At 43.2% G+C, this 13,476-nt stretch overlaps 1 protein-coding gene across 1 annotated transcript in view; it reads right to left on the bottom strand.

Annotated features, from left to right (window-relative positions):
* The window catches only part of LOC306981964 (partitioning defective 3 homolog B-like), a gene marked incomplete at its 5' end in the record, with an annotated part of 137,416 nt that overhangs the window by 42,417 nt on the left and 81,523 nt on the right, over positions 1 to 13,476 (bottom strand). The window contains 3 exons of the mRNA XM_079581704.1: positions 1,244 to 1,671; positions 5,647 to 5,772; positions 5,849 to 5,935. Coding sequence (XP_079437830.1) covers positions 1,244 to 1,671; positions 5,647 to 5,772; positions 5,849 to 5,935 — 641 coding nt within the window. The remainder of the gene's footprint in view (positions 1 to 1,243; positions 1,672 to 5,646; positions 5,773 to 5,848; positions 5,936 to 13,476) is intronic.

The raw sequence follows: 13,476 nt of genomic DNA, 5'->3' as shown, positions 1-13,476 counted from the left end.
GCGCTTTACAGCAAGGATCACTCACCCATCCATACTCTCATTCATACACTAATGTACGCAGACACTGGGGGCAATGTGGGTGAAGTGTCTTGCCCAAGGACACAACGACAGTGTGCACTTTCAGGAGGTGGGATTCGAACCCCCGACCTTTCGATCATGAGACGACCCGCTCTACCATCTGCGCCACCGTCGCCCCTTACTTCTTGCAATAAAAAAATAATAATAATAAAATATAGTGTCAAGGCTGAGACGATCACACCATCACTGAGCTATAAGTCCATACAAACAAATGAGGGCAAGGATTCTCTAAATTGACGGGCTGAAATTAGGTCCCAGCACCCGAGTGAAGGAGAGGGGTTATTTCCCCGTTTTTATTGAGGGTGGAACCAGAGGCGGTGATTCATGTTCTTCCCAGTCCAAAAGAAAAAAAAAAGAAAATGTTTCAAGGCTGGGATCGATCCAGCAACCTTACAGATGGGAACCCTGCACTCTACCAATGAAGCTACACAAGCTGAGAGAATACCACAGCCGATTTTATATTAATCTTATGAAAGACCGCACTTGTGTATTCGCAGAAAGCGGATTTACAGTTTGGGCAAAAATATGTTTAATCATTTTGTAATTAGGGTAAATTCCCCTGGCTGCCCAAAGGTTTGTTGAGAGGGTGCTCCAGCTCAGCATGTTTTTAATGAGGGAATGACATAACAACATGATGTAAAGCTTGAAAAAGTCGATTTTGCATAATACCCCCCCCTTTAACGTCCTGCCTTTGAGCAGAAGAGCCGCAGGTGACTGAGGCCCCGCCCACTGGAGCTCCACCCGCAGACCCCCGTTACACCGAAAATGACTCTTATTCATCAGCCTATGATTGATGTGATCAAACCTCAATATCAGGCTGCAAATAATAAAACATGATTGTGTTGGTGCTTCAGTCGTGTTTATGAGATCGCAGTAATAAAGTTTGTCCACAAGAGGTCAGTGTTCAGGCAGAATGAAACAACTCAGAGACTTCGAGGCTACAACACTTTTTTGCTAAGAAATCCTCAAAGGCTTCACTCGCCCATCACTAGTTAAAAGTGATTTGGGTCAGACTGTTTCTAATGCAGGCTAGCTGATACCATAGACATGCACTAGCCTTGCATTAGCCTAGCGCCACGAAACTCTTAAAATAAAAGAACTGCTTGAATCACAAAAAAATATCTCCAGAAATCAACAACACTTTCATCAGCAACGTTTTACCCACCTTTCTTCAGGTCGATTTTCAGCTTCTTCCCGCCCTTCCTGTTGGCCAGATTCGCCAGCGTCTGTGCCACGGGGCCTTTACTCTGCGCCTTGAGGGTTGGAGACGGGACGGCGCCGCCTGCTGGAGGAGTGGGGGTCTGCCTCTCCACTGCCCTCTCCGCCTCCTGGGGGGCGCTCACCGCGGGCTCCGGGGTCCTGGCCTCCTCCGGGCGCCTCAGGTCGATCTTGGGCCGGGGCGAGGGCTCCAGGGGCTGCGACCCGGCCCGCGCCCGCACCACCAGGGGGCTGGCGATGGCGGACGAGTCCTTGCTCTCCGGGTTGAAGATGTTGCTGATCAGGCTCTTCTCGTAGCGCGGCTTGTTGGCGGCGGGCAGGACTTCGAGGCGGACCGAGGGGGCGGACATGGCCTGGCGGAAAACCTCCTGGGACCTGCACGGAGACGGATACGGACGATAAATGATTCGATCTTTTGGACAAGTCTGTGCCCCTCTGTGCTACATTTTAACAACTCACAAGACAAAGCGGTGGATTGAGAGATGAATTGACACTTAGTTAAAGCAGAACTAAGTGACTCGTGCCCCTAGAGGCCATAAGCGCCACTGCAGGTGTCGTAGCATGTTGTGTTTTTTTTACTCATTAATCTCTTAACTCCCCGCCTGAAACGAGAGGATCTTTTTTTCCTCACTTCATCAGATTTTTTTTTTCCATCATTTTTTTGTTGGGTGTTCAACACATTTTTGTAACTTATTTGTCTTTTTTTTGTGTCATTTTTTGTCAATTTTTTGTCAAATTTTTGTCATTTTTTTGTAACATTTTTGGTCACATTTTTACTACATTTTTGTCACATTTTTAGTAATTTTTTTGTCACATTTTTGTCACATTTTTGTCATTTTTTCGTCATTTCTTAATCCAATTTTTGTCATTTTTTGTAACATTTTTGGTCACATTTTTATTACATTTTTGTCAATTTTTTGTAATTTTTTGTCATTTTTTCGTCATTTTTTAATCAAATTTTTGTCCCTTTTTTGTCACATTTTTTGTCACATTTTTTGTCATTTTTTTGTCACGTTTTTGTCATTTTTTCGTCATTTTTTAATCAAATTTTTGTCACTTTTTTGTAAATTTTTTGTCAATTTCTTGTGACATTTTTGTGACATTTTTGCCACTTTTCCATCAATTTTTCGTCACTTTCTTCACAGCTTTGTTCCAGAAGCTTTTGGACTGGGGTAAAGCCAAACTGGAGAAAATGTGCTCGGTTCAGGTGGGAGTTAAGGGGTTAATTGTCCGTGAGAGTAAATACTACGCTGACAGAAAAAAAAGTGCAAAAATACACAATGCAGATGCATTTTTTTCACTCAAACGTGGCTGTAAATACTGTTTAAGTGGTGCTAGCCCACAGTTAGCTTTGCCTATTAGCCTGTTAGCTTCTTCTTCGTGATTCAATTAGTGTGTATTGGTGACTCTGACCCGGTGGCAGTGAAGTTACAATTGTGGTTTTCTGGACAGAGACACCAGGGGGAGATGAAAGACCCTCCAATCATCCCATTAACCCTTGTATTACCCCCACAGGGACTACGGAAAGGATTTATTAAGGTAAACAAGTTACTTCGTTCTGCTTTAACCGAGCATCTCCAGTTTGGTTTTACCCAAATCTAAAAGCTTCTGAACTGGAGAGCAACAGTGTAATGCCTCATTTGAAAGCTAAGACTTAAAAAAGTTATCCTCGCTTTTTTGTCGCATTGTCGCCGTCTTCATGTCACATTATTTAAGCGTTTTTTCTTGTTTTTGTTGCTTTTTTCATTAGCTTTTTGTAGTTTTTTCAACTTTTTTTCTTATTTTTTGTCGTTTTATTGTAGTTTTTGTTGCTTTTACATTGTGTTATTGTTGCTTTTCGGGCACGTTTTTCTCACTCTTCTGTTGCTTTTTCATTGCTTTTTTTCTCGTTGTTTTTTGTTGCATTTTTGTCTGTTTTCTTGTTGTTTTTTGCCTCTGTTTTGTCGCTTTCTTTAAGTTTTTTGTTGTTTTTTCATTGCTTCTTTTCGTCGTATTTTGACACTTTCTCATCATGTTCTTGTTGCCTTTTTATTGCATCATCGTTGCTTTTCGGGCACGCTTTTCTCACTCTTTTGGTTGCATTTTCATCCTTGCTTCCGTTTTGCTATTTTGACGCTTTGCTCAAGAAGCTTTTAGATTTGGGTAAAGCCAAAATGGATGAAAATGCACTCGTTTCAGAGGCTGGTGATGTTTTCTCCCTCTTCTAAATCATAACACATCTGGGTCTCTCTCAACAAAAGCACATAACTGGCCACAAAGGACTTTTCTCTCCTGATTAGTCCTTTATTTTGCTTTTATCCCATCACTTTGTCTTCAGATTAACACCTACAAAGCTCCCCACGTGAAGCAACAATATAAAAATGCAGTTGCGCCTCTTCTATTGTCACAAACCGGTCGTCAGTCAAGTTATCTCCGACATCTTTCTCGTCCCCGTTTCCTGGCGGCTTTTGTCTCGGCTCTTCCTCCTCGTTCTCGCGTTGATGAACTCGCCCTTTTGCGGTCTTCATCCTCTTCATCCTCTCCTCAATAGAGCCGCTTAACCACATCCGGAGCTTTGTCTGGAGCGAAGATGCAGCGCTGATAGGAGTCTATTAGGAGCTAAATAAACCCGTCTTTTCATCAGATCGGGGAGGACGCATTCACTGAACGGCTTTCAGTCAATCTGTGTTGGTTATTTTAGTTAAATAGACTTCCTTTTTTTGATACGTGGAAAGAATTTAACTAAAGATGCAAAAAAGTTTCATCCAAATCTTATCAAAGCCTTTATCCTCTTAACTCCCACCTGAACAGATCCCATTTTCTCCAGTTTGGCTTTACCCTAATCAAAAAGCTGCTTGGGACAAAAGCACCAAAATAGCCACAAAAAATGAGAAGAAAACAAGGATGTAAACGCAACAAAAAATGTGACAAAAATGTGACAAAAATTCAACAAAAATTCAACAAAAATTCAATAAAAATGTGACAAAAATTTAACAAAAATGTGACAAAAATTCAACAAAAATTCAACAAAAACTCAACCAAAGTGTGACAAAAAATGGACAAAAAAGTGACAAAAAAGTGACAAAAAAGTGACAAAAATTCAACAAAAAAGTGACAAAAATTCAACAAAAAAGTGACAAAAAATAAACAAAAATGTGACAAAAATTCAACAAAAATTTGACAAAAATGTGACAAAAAATTGACAAAAAAGTGACAAAAATTCAACAAAAAAGTGACAAAAATTTGACAAAAATGTGACAAAAATTTAACAAAAAAGTGACAAAAATTCAACAAAAAAGTGACAAAAAAGTGACAAAAATTTGACAAAAATTCAACAAAAAAGTGACAAAAATTTGACAAAAATGTGACAAAAATTCAACAAAAAATGTGACAAAAATGAAAAGAAAAAAAAGAGGAAAAAAAACATACAAAAGGTGACACAACACAGCAACAACGCGAGGAAAAGGTTTTGTGGGTCTTCGCTTTCAAATGAGGTGTTAGATAGGCCAAAGAGGACAGAATGCATTTGGTTTAGGCGGGTGGTAAGAGGTTAAGGTGAGTCGCTGCAGGTGAATAGGGAGAAATTTGAAAATTCAATTTGAAACTTCTGCTGAACATCACTGATATAAATATGAGAAAAAAATGTATTGCAAGTTTTCTGCCATTATATGTTTTCATATAAAAATAAGACATTTTGTGCATAAAAATGGCTGAAATTGCCTCTCATCTCATCTCAACAATCTAAACAAGCTAAATCTGAACGAGAGAATTAGATTTAAATTCATGGTTTTATTTTGCTGACATGTTAGTCACTCGTAATTAGTAATGTTGCCATGTTTTTTGGGGGGTTTAAAGCTCAATAAATCAGGCTTGAAAAGAGATATTTAAAAATCACTTTGAAAAAGCTTTGTGACTGTAGGCCATTCGTCTGCACGTGAGTTATCTGCTCTTTCGCAGCGGGTGTTTCCCACAAAGGAAGTGACCATATTTGGATTACAGCGTCATCTCGAGCTCCTTGTCCACGTGGATAGAAAATATGTCAGTATTTGTGAGGGAATACGCGCCGGAACCCTGGCTTTTGCAGCGCGATGTTGGAGTTACTTCCTGGTTATCTCCTCACGACACAACGTCATAAAAAAAAGCATCGTACAGTGTAAGTTCTGTCTTTTTTATACTCTGACATGAAAACTAAAATAGAAAACTCGCAAGAAATCTCCACATTGACATCAATACTGTAGCCAAGTGTCTCGAACAGTATTTGAGTTCATCATCATTGTGCAGCTCGTGGGCTCATCCAAATTAGGGGACACAGTAATGGATTGAGTTGCCAGGCTTGACATTGGCAGATTTTCTTGAGAGAATTGCACTCACTGAGCAAAGGTCTTGTCCAGAAGCGACATGTCGTTGATCTGGACGATGCACTCGTCTTCCTTAAACAGGTTCTCCTTCTTGGAGCGACTCTTCTCATCGATGCCTCTGACGTGGAGGCCCAGAGTCCTGACGACAAACAGAACAATGACAGTGAGCATCTGTATCGCAGACACAGAGAGGTCAGAGGTCAGAGCAGCGTTACCGTCCGCTGAGGGAGGAGCAGTACGGCACCACATGGATCCCCAAAGGACCGCGGTTTCCGGGGAACTCCACCGTCTTCGTCAGGGGCCTGGAAAAGACAAGACAGGATTCATGAGTTTGTGGACAGGATACTATTGCAATAAACCACTGTGCGTAATGAAGCTTGTTTCCCTTTGTAATGATCCTCAAACGTAACACAACAATTGTTTCTTTTTTTGTTGCTATTTCACTCACCGCCATTTTGGACTCTAATGTAAATAATGCCAAACTGAACTGAACAATACATTCAATACTTTGTGCGTTGAAATATACTGTATTTGTTTCGTTAAAGGGACAGGCCACCGTTTTTCCACACTGAGATATGTTCTTACCTGAGCTTAGATGAGTTGATCCGTACCTGTCTGGTCTTTGTGCCCGTGGAAGAGCGTAGTAGCTTCCAACTTCACCCCCGTTTGGAGCTATAGGAATATGCTGGGAGAGGCCAAATGCTAACAAATGTTTTCGTCCTTTTGCGTGACTGAGCGCACGCACAAAGACCAGACAGGTACGTATCAACTCGTCTAAGCTCAGGTAAGAAAAACAAAAAACATTTTCTTCCACTTTTCCGTTTCCGGGTCGTGGGGGCAGATGTTGGAGCTGCCCAAATCACACTGCACCAGCCCCTTATGGCTCCTCCTGCAGGTGGTGGGTCCACAGAAGGACGGCCTCACGATTCAAACCAGGCCTCATGGTCTCTCATTAGGGGCTTCTGAACCCGCACTTTGTCTGACCCGTCACCTATAGGACCTGTTTGGCCTGGGAGACCCTACAGGGGCACGAAGATAGATAGATAAATACTTTATTGTCAAATGCGAAGATCTGAAATTTGTTTTACAGTTCAGCTGCGCCGTATCAACACAAAATACAGACAAGACAAAGACAATTCACTAAGCCATTATAAACAATTTTCCACTCGCCATAACACACTTTGATTTATGACTTAAGCTCCTCATTTAGTTTCAGGATGGACTGATGAACAAAGGCTGCCGCAATGTGTTGCTATGGTAGGCGGCCTCGTACAGTCCATCCAGGGGCTGTCCTACAATCTTTGAGCAGATTTTAATCAAGTGTCTCAGTCCAGATTTGGCTGTGACAGAGAGACAGCTGTACCACACAGAGCTACAGTACTGCAGGACACTGAGAAGCCCCGACAACAGAGCTCCAGGATCATTCAGGTGCTCAAACCCCTCCACCACGTTTAGGTGGCGGTTCCAGGAGGGGTTGGATAGTTTAAAAAAGTCCAAATTATACCAGCCTTCACACCTGCCCAAGCAAACCAATCATCACACAGCGCTCTTTGTTTATGTGAGATGAGCTGCGTTTGTGAGACCTGCTCCTCTGAAGGGTTTTACACTTTTCTGCAACGACCAGCCCTGGGCAAAGGATACAGCGGCTTCTAAACTTCGGTTCTCCTTTCAGGTGAAGGTGAGAACTTATCAGGGGCGTTGTCTCAAGAGCTACGTATAAAAAATATTATTATATTATTATTTCATCACGCTGCAGGTAGTTCAGCCGATCAGCCTGCACTTAGTAATCCTTAGTAACCGTTTTTTCTCGATTATGCCATTTTTGTAATTGTCTATGTGTTAACCTCTTAACTCCCACCTAAACCGAGAGGATCTTTTCCCTCACGTCATCAGATTTTTTTCCATCATTTTTTCCGTCCATTTTTTTGTCACATTTTTTGTCATTTTTTGTCAAATTTTTGTCATTTTTTTGTCATTTTTTTGTCATTTTTTCATCCGTTTTTTATCAATTTTTTGTCATTTTTTAGTCAAATTTTTGTCATTTTTTCGTCATTTTTTTGTCAATTTCTTGTGACATTTTTGTGACATTTTAGCCACTTTTTCATACATTTTTTGTCACTTTTTTGTCAATGTTTTCTCACTTTTTTGTCACATTTCCATCATTGTTTTCGTCTCAGTTTTGTTGCTATTTTCACAGATTTTTCCAGAAGCTTTTGGACTGGGGTAAAGCCAAACTGGAGAAAATGTGCTCGGTTCAGGTCGGTTCTGTCTAGAAAAATGTGACAACAGTGCAAATAAAGGCACAGACGATAAATATTGAGCCCAAAAATGTATTGCTTGTCTGTCATTTATTGCCAGAAATGAGGAGAAAATGCAAACAAACCTCCCCTATAACTTCAAGTGCGTCCCTATCACCGCACTGTCCTTCCTCCTCTTCACAAACAGCGAGTTTCCCGCCTCAGTTCATTTGCATTTGCCCCAAAGGCGGCGGCGGCATCGACAGCAGAACAAAAAGGAACAGGCTCGTGTATCTGCGAACAGAGGCCTGACGCAGGTGGCTCCTTCGCCCCTTTATCAGACCTCCATCTCAAACAGCCAATCTAGCGGCGAAGAATAGGGCGCCAGATAAAAGGCAGGCAGACAGACCGGGCGGGAGATAGCGCCTCTTCTAATAAACCGGCTCAGCCTCGAGTAGGAGCCACAGAAGTGCACATAAACCAGGACAGGGCAAACACTAAACATGAGGCGGCCTTTGCAAAGGAGTGGTCGGACAGAAACGATACGAGCAGCGGTGCAGAAGTTGGACAAAACAAATAAAATGAAGAAGGAAACAGTTTAACTTTATATTCATTTGTACAAAAGTCAAATTCACTTCCTTCACAACTTCCATTGGGTGACGACAGCACCTACTGGAATCTCCCAAAAACAACTTAATAACTCCAAAGAATATTATTTTTTCTAAAGCTGTGTTTCCCTTCTGTGACTCTGCTGAAGGGAGCATCATGTTTTCAACCTCCCTGGTTTTTGAGCTTTTGGTTGACTGACAGGCCCAGGAGATCTGTCTTTTTAGGAACATGCTCTGGAGAAGTTGCATCATCCTAATTTCAGAATGGCCACTGTTTGTCTCCGGTATATAACTATGTATATCCAGCCCCATGCATAGTAATGATCCCGAGTGGTCTGTGAAAGCAACATGGCTGCCAAATCTCCTCCAACGAAGCCTGTTCCTTAAAAGGTGGGATGCCCCGGACTGGCTACGAGCCTCCACAGAGCTCCATATCCCGTCAATCATAGATTCAGCTTTTTAAAAATATGATACATAGCCCAGCGCTGTCACATGTCTCAAAGCAATTTATTAGAAACAATAAAACTCTTTGGAGCCAGACTTTTAAGCAGTGCAAACAAAGCTACATGGGAGCCCTGTTTACCAAGTGTCTTTTGGAGTCGCTCCTGGCCACCAGGGGGTGGTATAACAGCAATGTCAGCTTTATTGCTTTTTATTTGCATACTTTATTGTGCCATAGAGAAATGTGTCCTCTGCTTTTGACCCCCGATGCAGCTGGGACCCGTAAGGAGCAAAGGGCGACTGTAGTGCCACGCCCGGGGACCATCTCCAGGCTGATGGTCAGAATCACCTGGCTGCAGGATTCACCGATTATACATGTTTTTAGTGGTAGGGAAAACCAGAGTACCTGGATTAACCCTACACAGACATGGGAAGAACATACAGGGCCAGATCTTGTGGCAGCGCACGGGGCGGCGCAGGCTCTTGGCAAATTATTTTCCGAGTGGCGGCGCTATATGTGCCATTCGCCTCCGCCACCTGTGAGGGGGCGTCACAAGAGGAGGCGACTGCACTGATGGAAACACGGCTGACATTCACTTCCTGGTTTACATTGCGCTGTCTTGCGTTCTTTCTTAAGCCTTAGGCTCTCACAGGTCAAACTAAAAACTTTATTTACCCATCGTGAGCTAAACCATGTTCACGTCTCGAGAGAAAAAGAGCTACAGTGTCCGCTGTGGCGCGGATCGGCCGCGCTTGGCGTGAACGTGAAGCAAAACAAAAGCACATGTTCACCCCACACTCCCACACAACCACACAACCACTGTCCTGGACGCGGAGTCCATCTGGTTGGAGGAAAATGTGTGTGTCTCCACCCACTTAAATGCGCTAAGTCTGGAGTGGCAAGATCACAAAGTGCTGCTACTGAGCGCAAAATGTCACGCTAACGTCTGCGTTTTGAGACACAAGATCGGGCCCTCAAACTCCACACAGAAAGACCCTGTCCGGGTGGGAATCAGACCCGGGACCTTCTAGTTGTGAAACACACGCGCTATGAGGTTAGTCTGGTGTTATAAGTGATTTGCCTCAGGTGCTCTGTGGAGCGGGTCATACTGTTTTTAATGCAGGCTAGCTGATACCATAGAAATGCACTAGCCTTGCACTAGCCTAGCACCATGAAACTCTTCAAATATAAGAACTGCATGAATTACAAAAATCAACAACACTCTGAATAACTAGGAAATGAGGCCCTATGTCAAAAATCCTGAAATATCCCTTTAATGCTCCAGTGATGGTCCAGTCGTGCAGCCATGTTCTCCCCTTCGTGCTCTTTCCTGAAGTTTAAACGTCTCTTCAGTATCACACGAGTCTCAAACCCTTCTGCCGAAGCCTCTGATCCCATCACGGTCCCCCGTCCCTCATTAACCTCCGCCGGGCCGCGCTCTCCGAAGTTTACACGGCGTTTACATTTGCATTGTTATTGGCGCCTCCGCTGCCTCCTCACAAACGCGTCCCCCCCTCTCTCTCTCCTCTCGGGGCAAATTGAATTCCAACACGGAGCGGCGCATTGCATTTACATCCATTACCTGCTGAATTACAGATGCCAGGCTTCGCCGCCGCGTCGGGCTGGAAATGCGGAATTAACTTTGGCTAATGGTAAACAGGCAGAGGACAAAGACGCGCAAAGTCACCGCGGATCATCGGGGAAATCGCCAAGAAAAGCTGAATACGTTTAAGACAAATTGGGTATTTTTCCTTTTTCTAAAGCTTTATAGACTCTGAATGACTGGAGCACAAACACAGAAGACTGACTGTTACTGCTGTTCCTCCTCCTGCTGCTGCTGCTATGGTGGGGCCTGAAGATGAAACCACACAGGCTCCTGCAGGTGTAGACAGGCTGTTGTGTCCTTGGGCAAGACACTTTTGATATATTGAGGCAAGATTACACTGCAATAAATGATTTGATTGTAGAACGATTTATGCCCCTGAAACAAACAAAATGGATAATATTCTTGTCCTTCTTCACCTCCTCTTTCCTTCTTCCTTTTTCACCTCCTCCTTCTTTTTCTCCTCCTTCTCCTTCTTCTTCTTCTTTCCTTCTGCTCCTCCTTCTTATCCTTCTTCCTTTTCCTTTCTTCTTCCTCTTCTTTTTTCTCCTCCTCCTCCAATCTTCTTCACCTTCAAATCTTCAAATCACCTTTCTTCTTCTCCTCCTCCATCATTCTCCTCCTTTCTTCTGCTCCTCCTTCCTTCTCCTCTTCCTCTATTCTTCTTCTTACTCTTTTTTCTTCTACTCCTCCCCTCTTCTTCTTCTTCTCCTTCCTCCTCCACCCTCCTCTATTCTTCTCCATCCTCCTCCATTCTTCTCCTCCTTTCTTCTGCTCCTCCTTCCTTCTCCTTCCTCCATTCTTCTTCTTCTTCCTCTTCTTTCTTCTATTTCCCCCCTCTTCTCCATCCTCCTCCTCCTTTCTTCTGCTCCTCTTTCCTTCTTCTCCTTCCTTCTCCTCTTCCTCCATTCTTCTAATCCTCCCCTCTTCTCCTTCCTCCTCCACCTCCTCCCTTCTTCTCCTCCTTCAAATCTTCAAATCACCTTCTTTCTTCTCCTCCTCCATCTTTCCTCTTCTCCTGTTCCTCAGCTTATTAAGACTGTGACACTTAACAACCACACCTTAACCTAAAGCGAAACCTGCCATCGCTGCTTTTCCGGCACGTTTTTGTCTTTTAGATTTGGGTGATGCTAAACAGGAGTAAATGCACTTAATATAGTGCAGCGGTATTAGAAACTTGAAGATTTTAAAACATACTTTAGGTTTATGCAAACACAAATGAATGAGATGCATGTTTTTTTACTGACAGAACTAAACCACATCTGTTCTCCAGCCCAGGACTTAAACTCACACTATAAAAGCAGGTCTGCAGCAGGTTCACTCGAGAATATCCGAGTCACTCACTCCCCGTCAGTGGTCGTAATGATATGCCTGATTGGCGCATATATAATTAACAAATTGACAAATTGGGTATTTTTCCTTTTTCTAAAGCTTTATAGACTCTGAATGACTGGAGCACAAGCACAGAAGACTGACTGTTACTGCTGCTATGGGGGGCCTGAAGATGAAACCACACAGGCTCCTGCAGGTGTAACAGGCTGTTGTGTCCTTGGGCAAGACACTTTTGATATATTGAGGCAAGATTACACTGCAATAAACAAAATGATTGTAGAACGATTTATGCCCCTGAAACAAACAAAATGGAAATTCTTCTTCTCCTTCTTCTTCTCCTCCTTCTCCTTCTTCTTTCTTTCCTTCTGCTCCTCCATTCTTCTCCTCCTTCCTCCTCTATTCTTCTCCTCGTCCTTCCTTCTCCATTCTCCATTCTCCTCCTCCTTTCTTCTTCTTCCTCTTCTTTCTTCTACTCCTCCCCTCTTCTTATTCTTCTCCTTCCTACTCCATCCTCCTCTTCCTTTCTTCTGCTCCTCCTTCCTTCTCCTCTTACTCTATTCTTCTTCTTCCTCCATTCTTCTCCTTCCTCCTCCAATCTTCTCCTTTCTCCTCTATTCTTCTCCATTCTCCTCCTCCTTTCTTCTGCTCCTCCTTCCTTCTTCTCTTTCCTCCATTCTTCTTCCTCCTCTATTCTTCTCCTCCTTCCTTCTCCATCCTCCTCCACCTCCTTTCTTCTGCTCCTCCTTCCTTTTTCTCCCCCCCCTTCTCCTCTTCCTCTATTCTTCTTCCTCCATTCTTCTTCCTCTTCCTTCTTCTTCTCCCCCTTTCATCTGCTCGTCCTTCCTTCTCCATTCTCCTTCCTCCATTCTTCTTCTTCTTCTTCTCCTTCTGCTCCTCCTCCTTTCTTCTTCTTCTCCTTCTTCCTCCTCCTCCTTCTTCTTCTCCCCTTCATCTTCTCCCCTTCTTCTCCTTCTCCTCCTCCTTCCTTCTTCTTCTTCTTCTCCCCTTCATCTTCTCCCCCTCCTCCTCCTTCCTTCTTCTCCTTCATATCTTCAAATCACCTTCTTTCTTCTCCTCCATCTTTCTTCTTCTCCTGTTCCTCAGCGTATTCAGACTGGGACACTTAACAACCACATCTTAATCTAAAGCGAAACCTGCCATCGCTGCTTTTCCGGCACGTTTTTGTCTTTTATTTGGGTGATGCTAAACAGGAGTAAATGCACTGAGCCGTTAATAGACGACCTAATGAGTGTGGAGCTAAAAAACAATTAATATAGTGCAGCGGTAACAGAAACTTGAAGATTTTAAAACATACTTTAGGTTTATGCAAAACACAAATGAATGAAATGCATGTTTTTTTTACTCACAGAACTAAACCACATCTGTTCTCCAGCCCAGGACTAAAACTCGCACTATAGAAGCAGATCTACAGCAGGTTCACTCGAGAATCCGAGTCACTCACTCCCCCGTCAGTGGTCGTAATGATATGCCTGATTGGCGCATATATAATTAACAAAAACAAGATGCAAAGTCGAACCCTCTGATGTGCAAATTCCTTCCGATTCAGATAAATAAACAAATAGACGGCGCAGCAAACAGGCTCATCAAGAGTCACCCTCGC

Source organism: Gobius niger, assembly GCF_951799975.1.
Source record: "Gobius niger genome assembly, chromosome: 23".
In the NCBI taxonomy this organism is placed as follows: Eukaryota; Metazoa; Chordata; class Actinopteri; order Gobiiformes; family Gobiidae; genus Gobius; species Gobius niger.
This window is presented reverse-complemented; position numbering and strand designations above follow the sequence as displayed.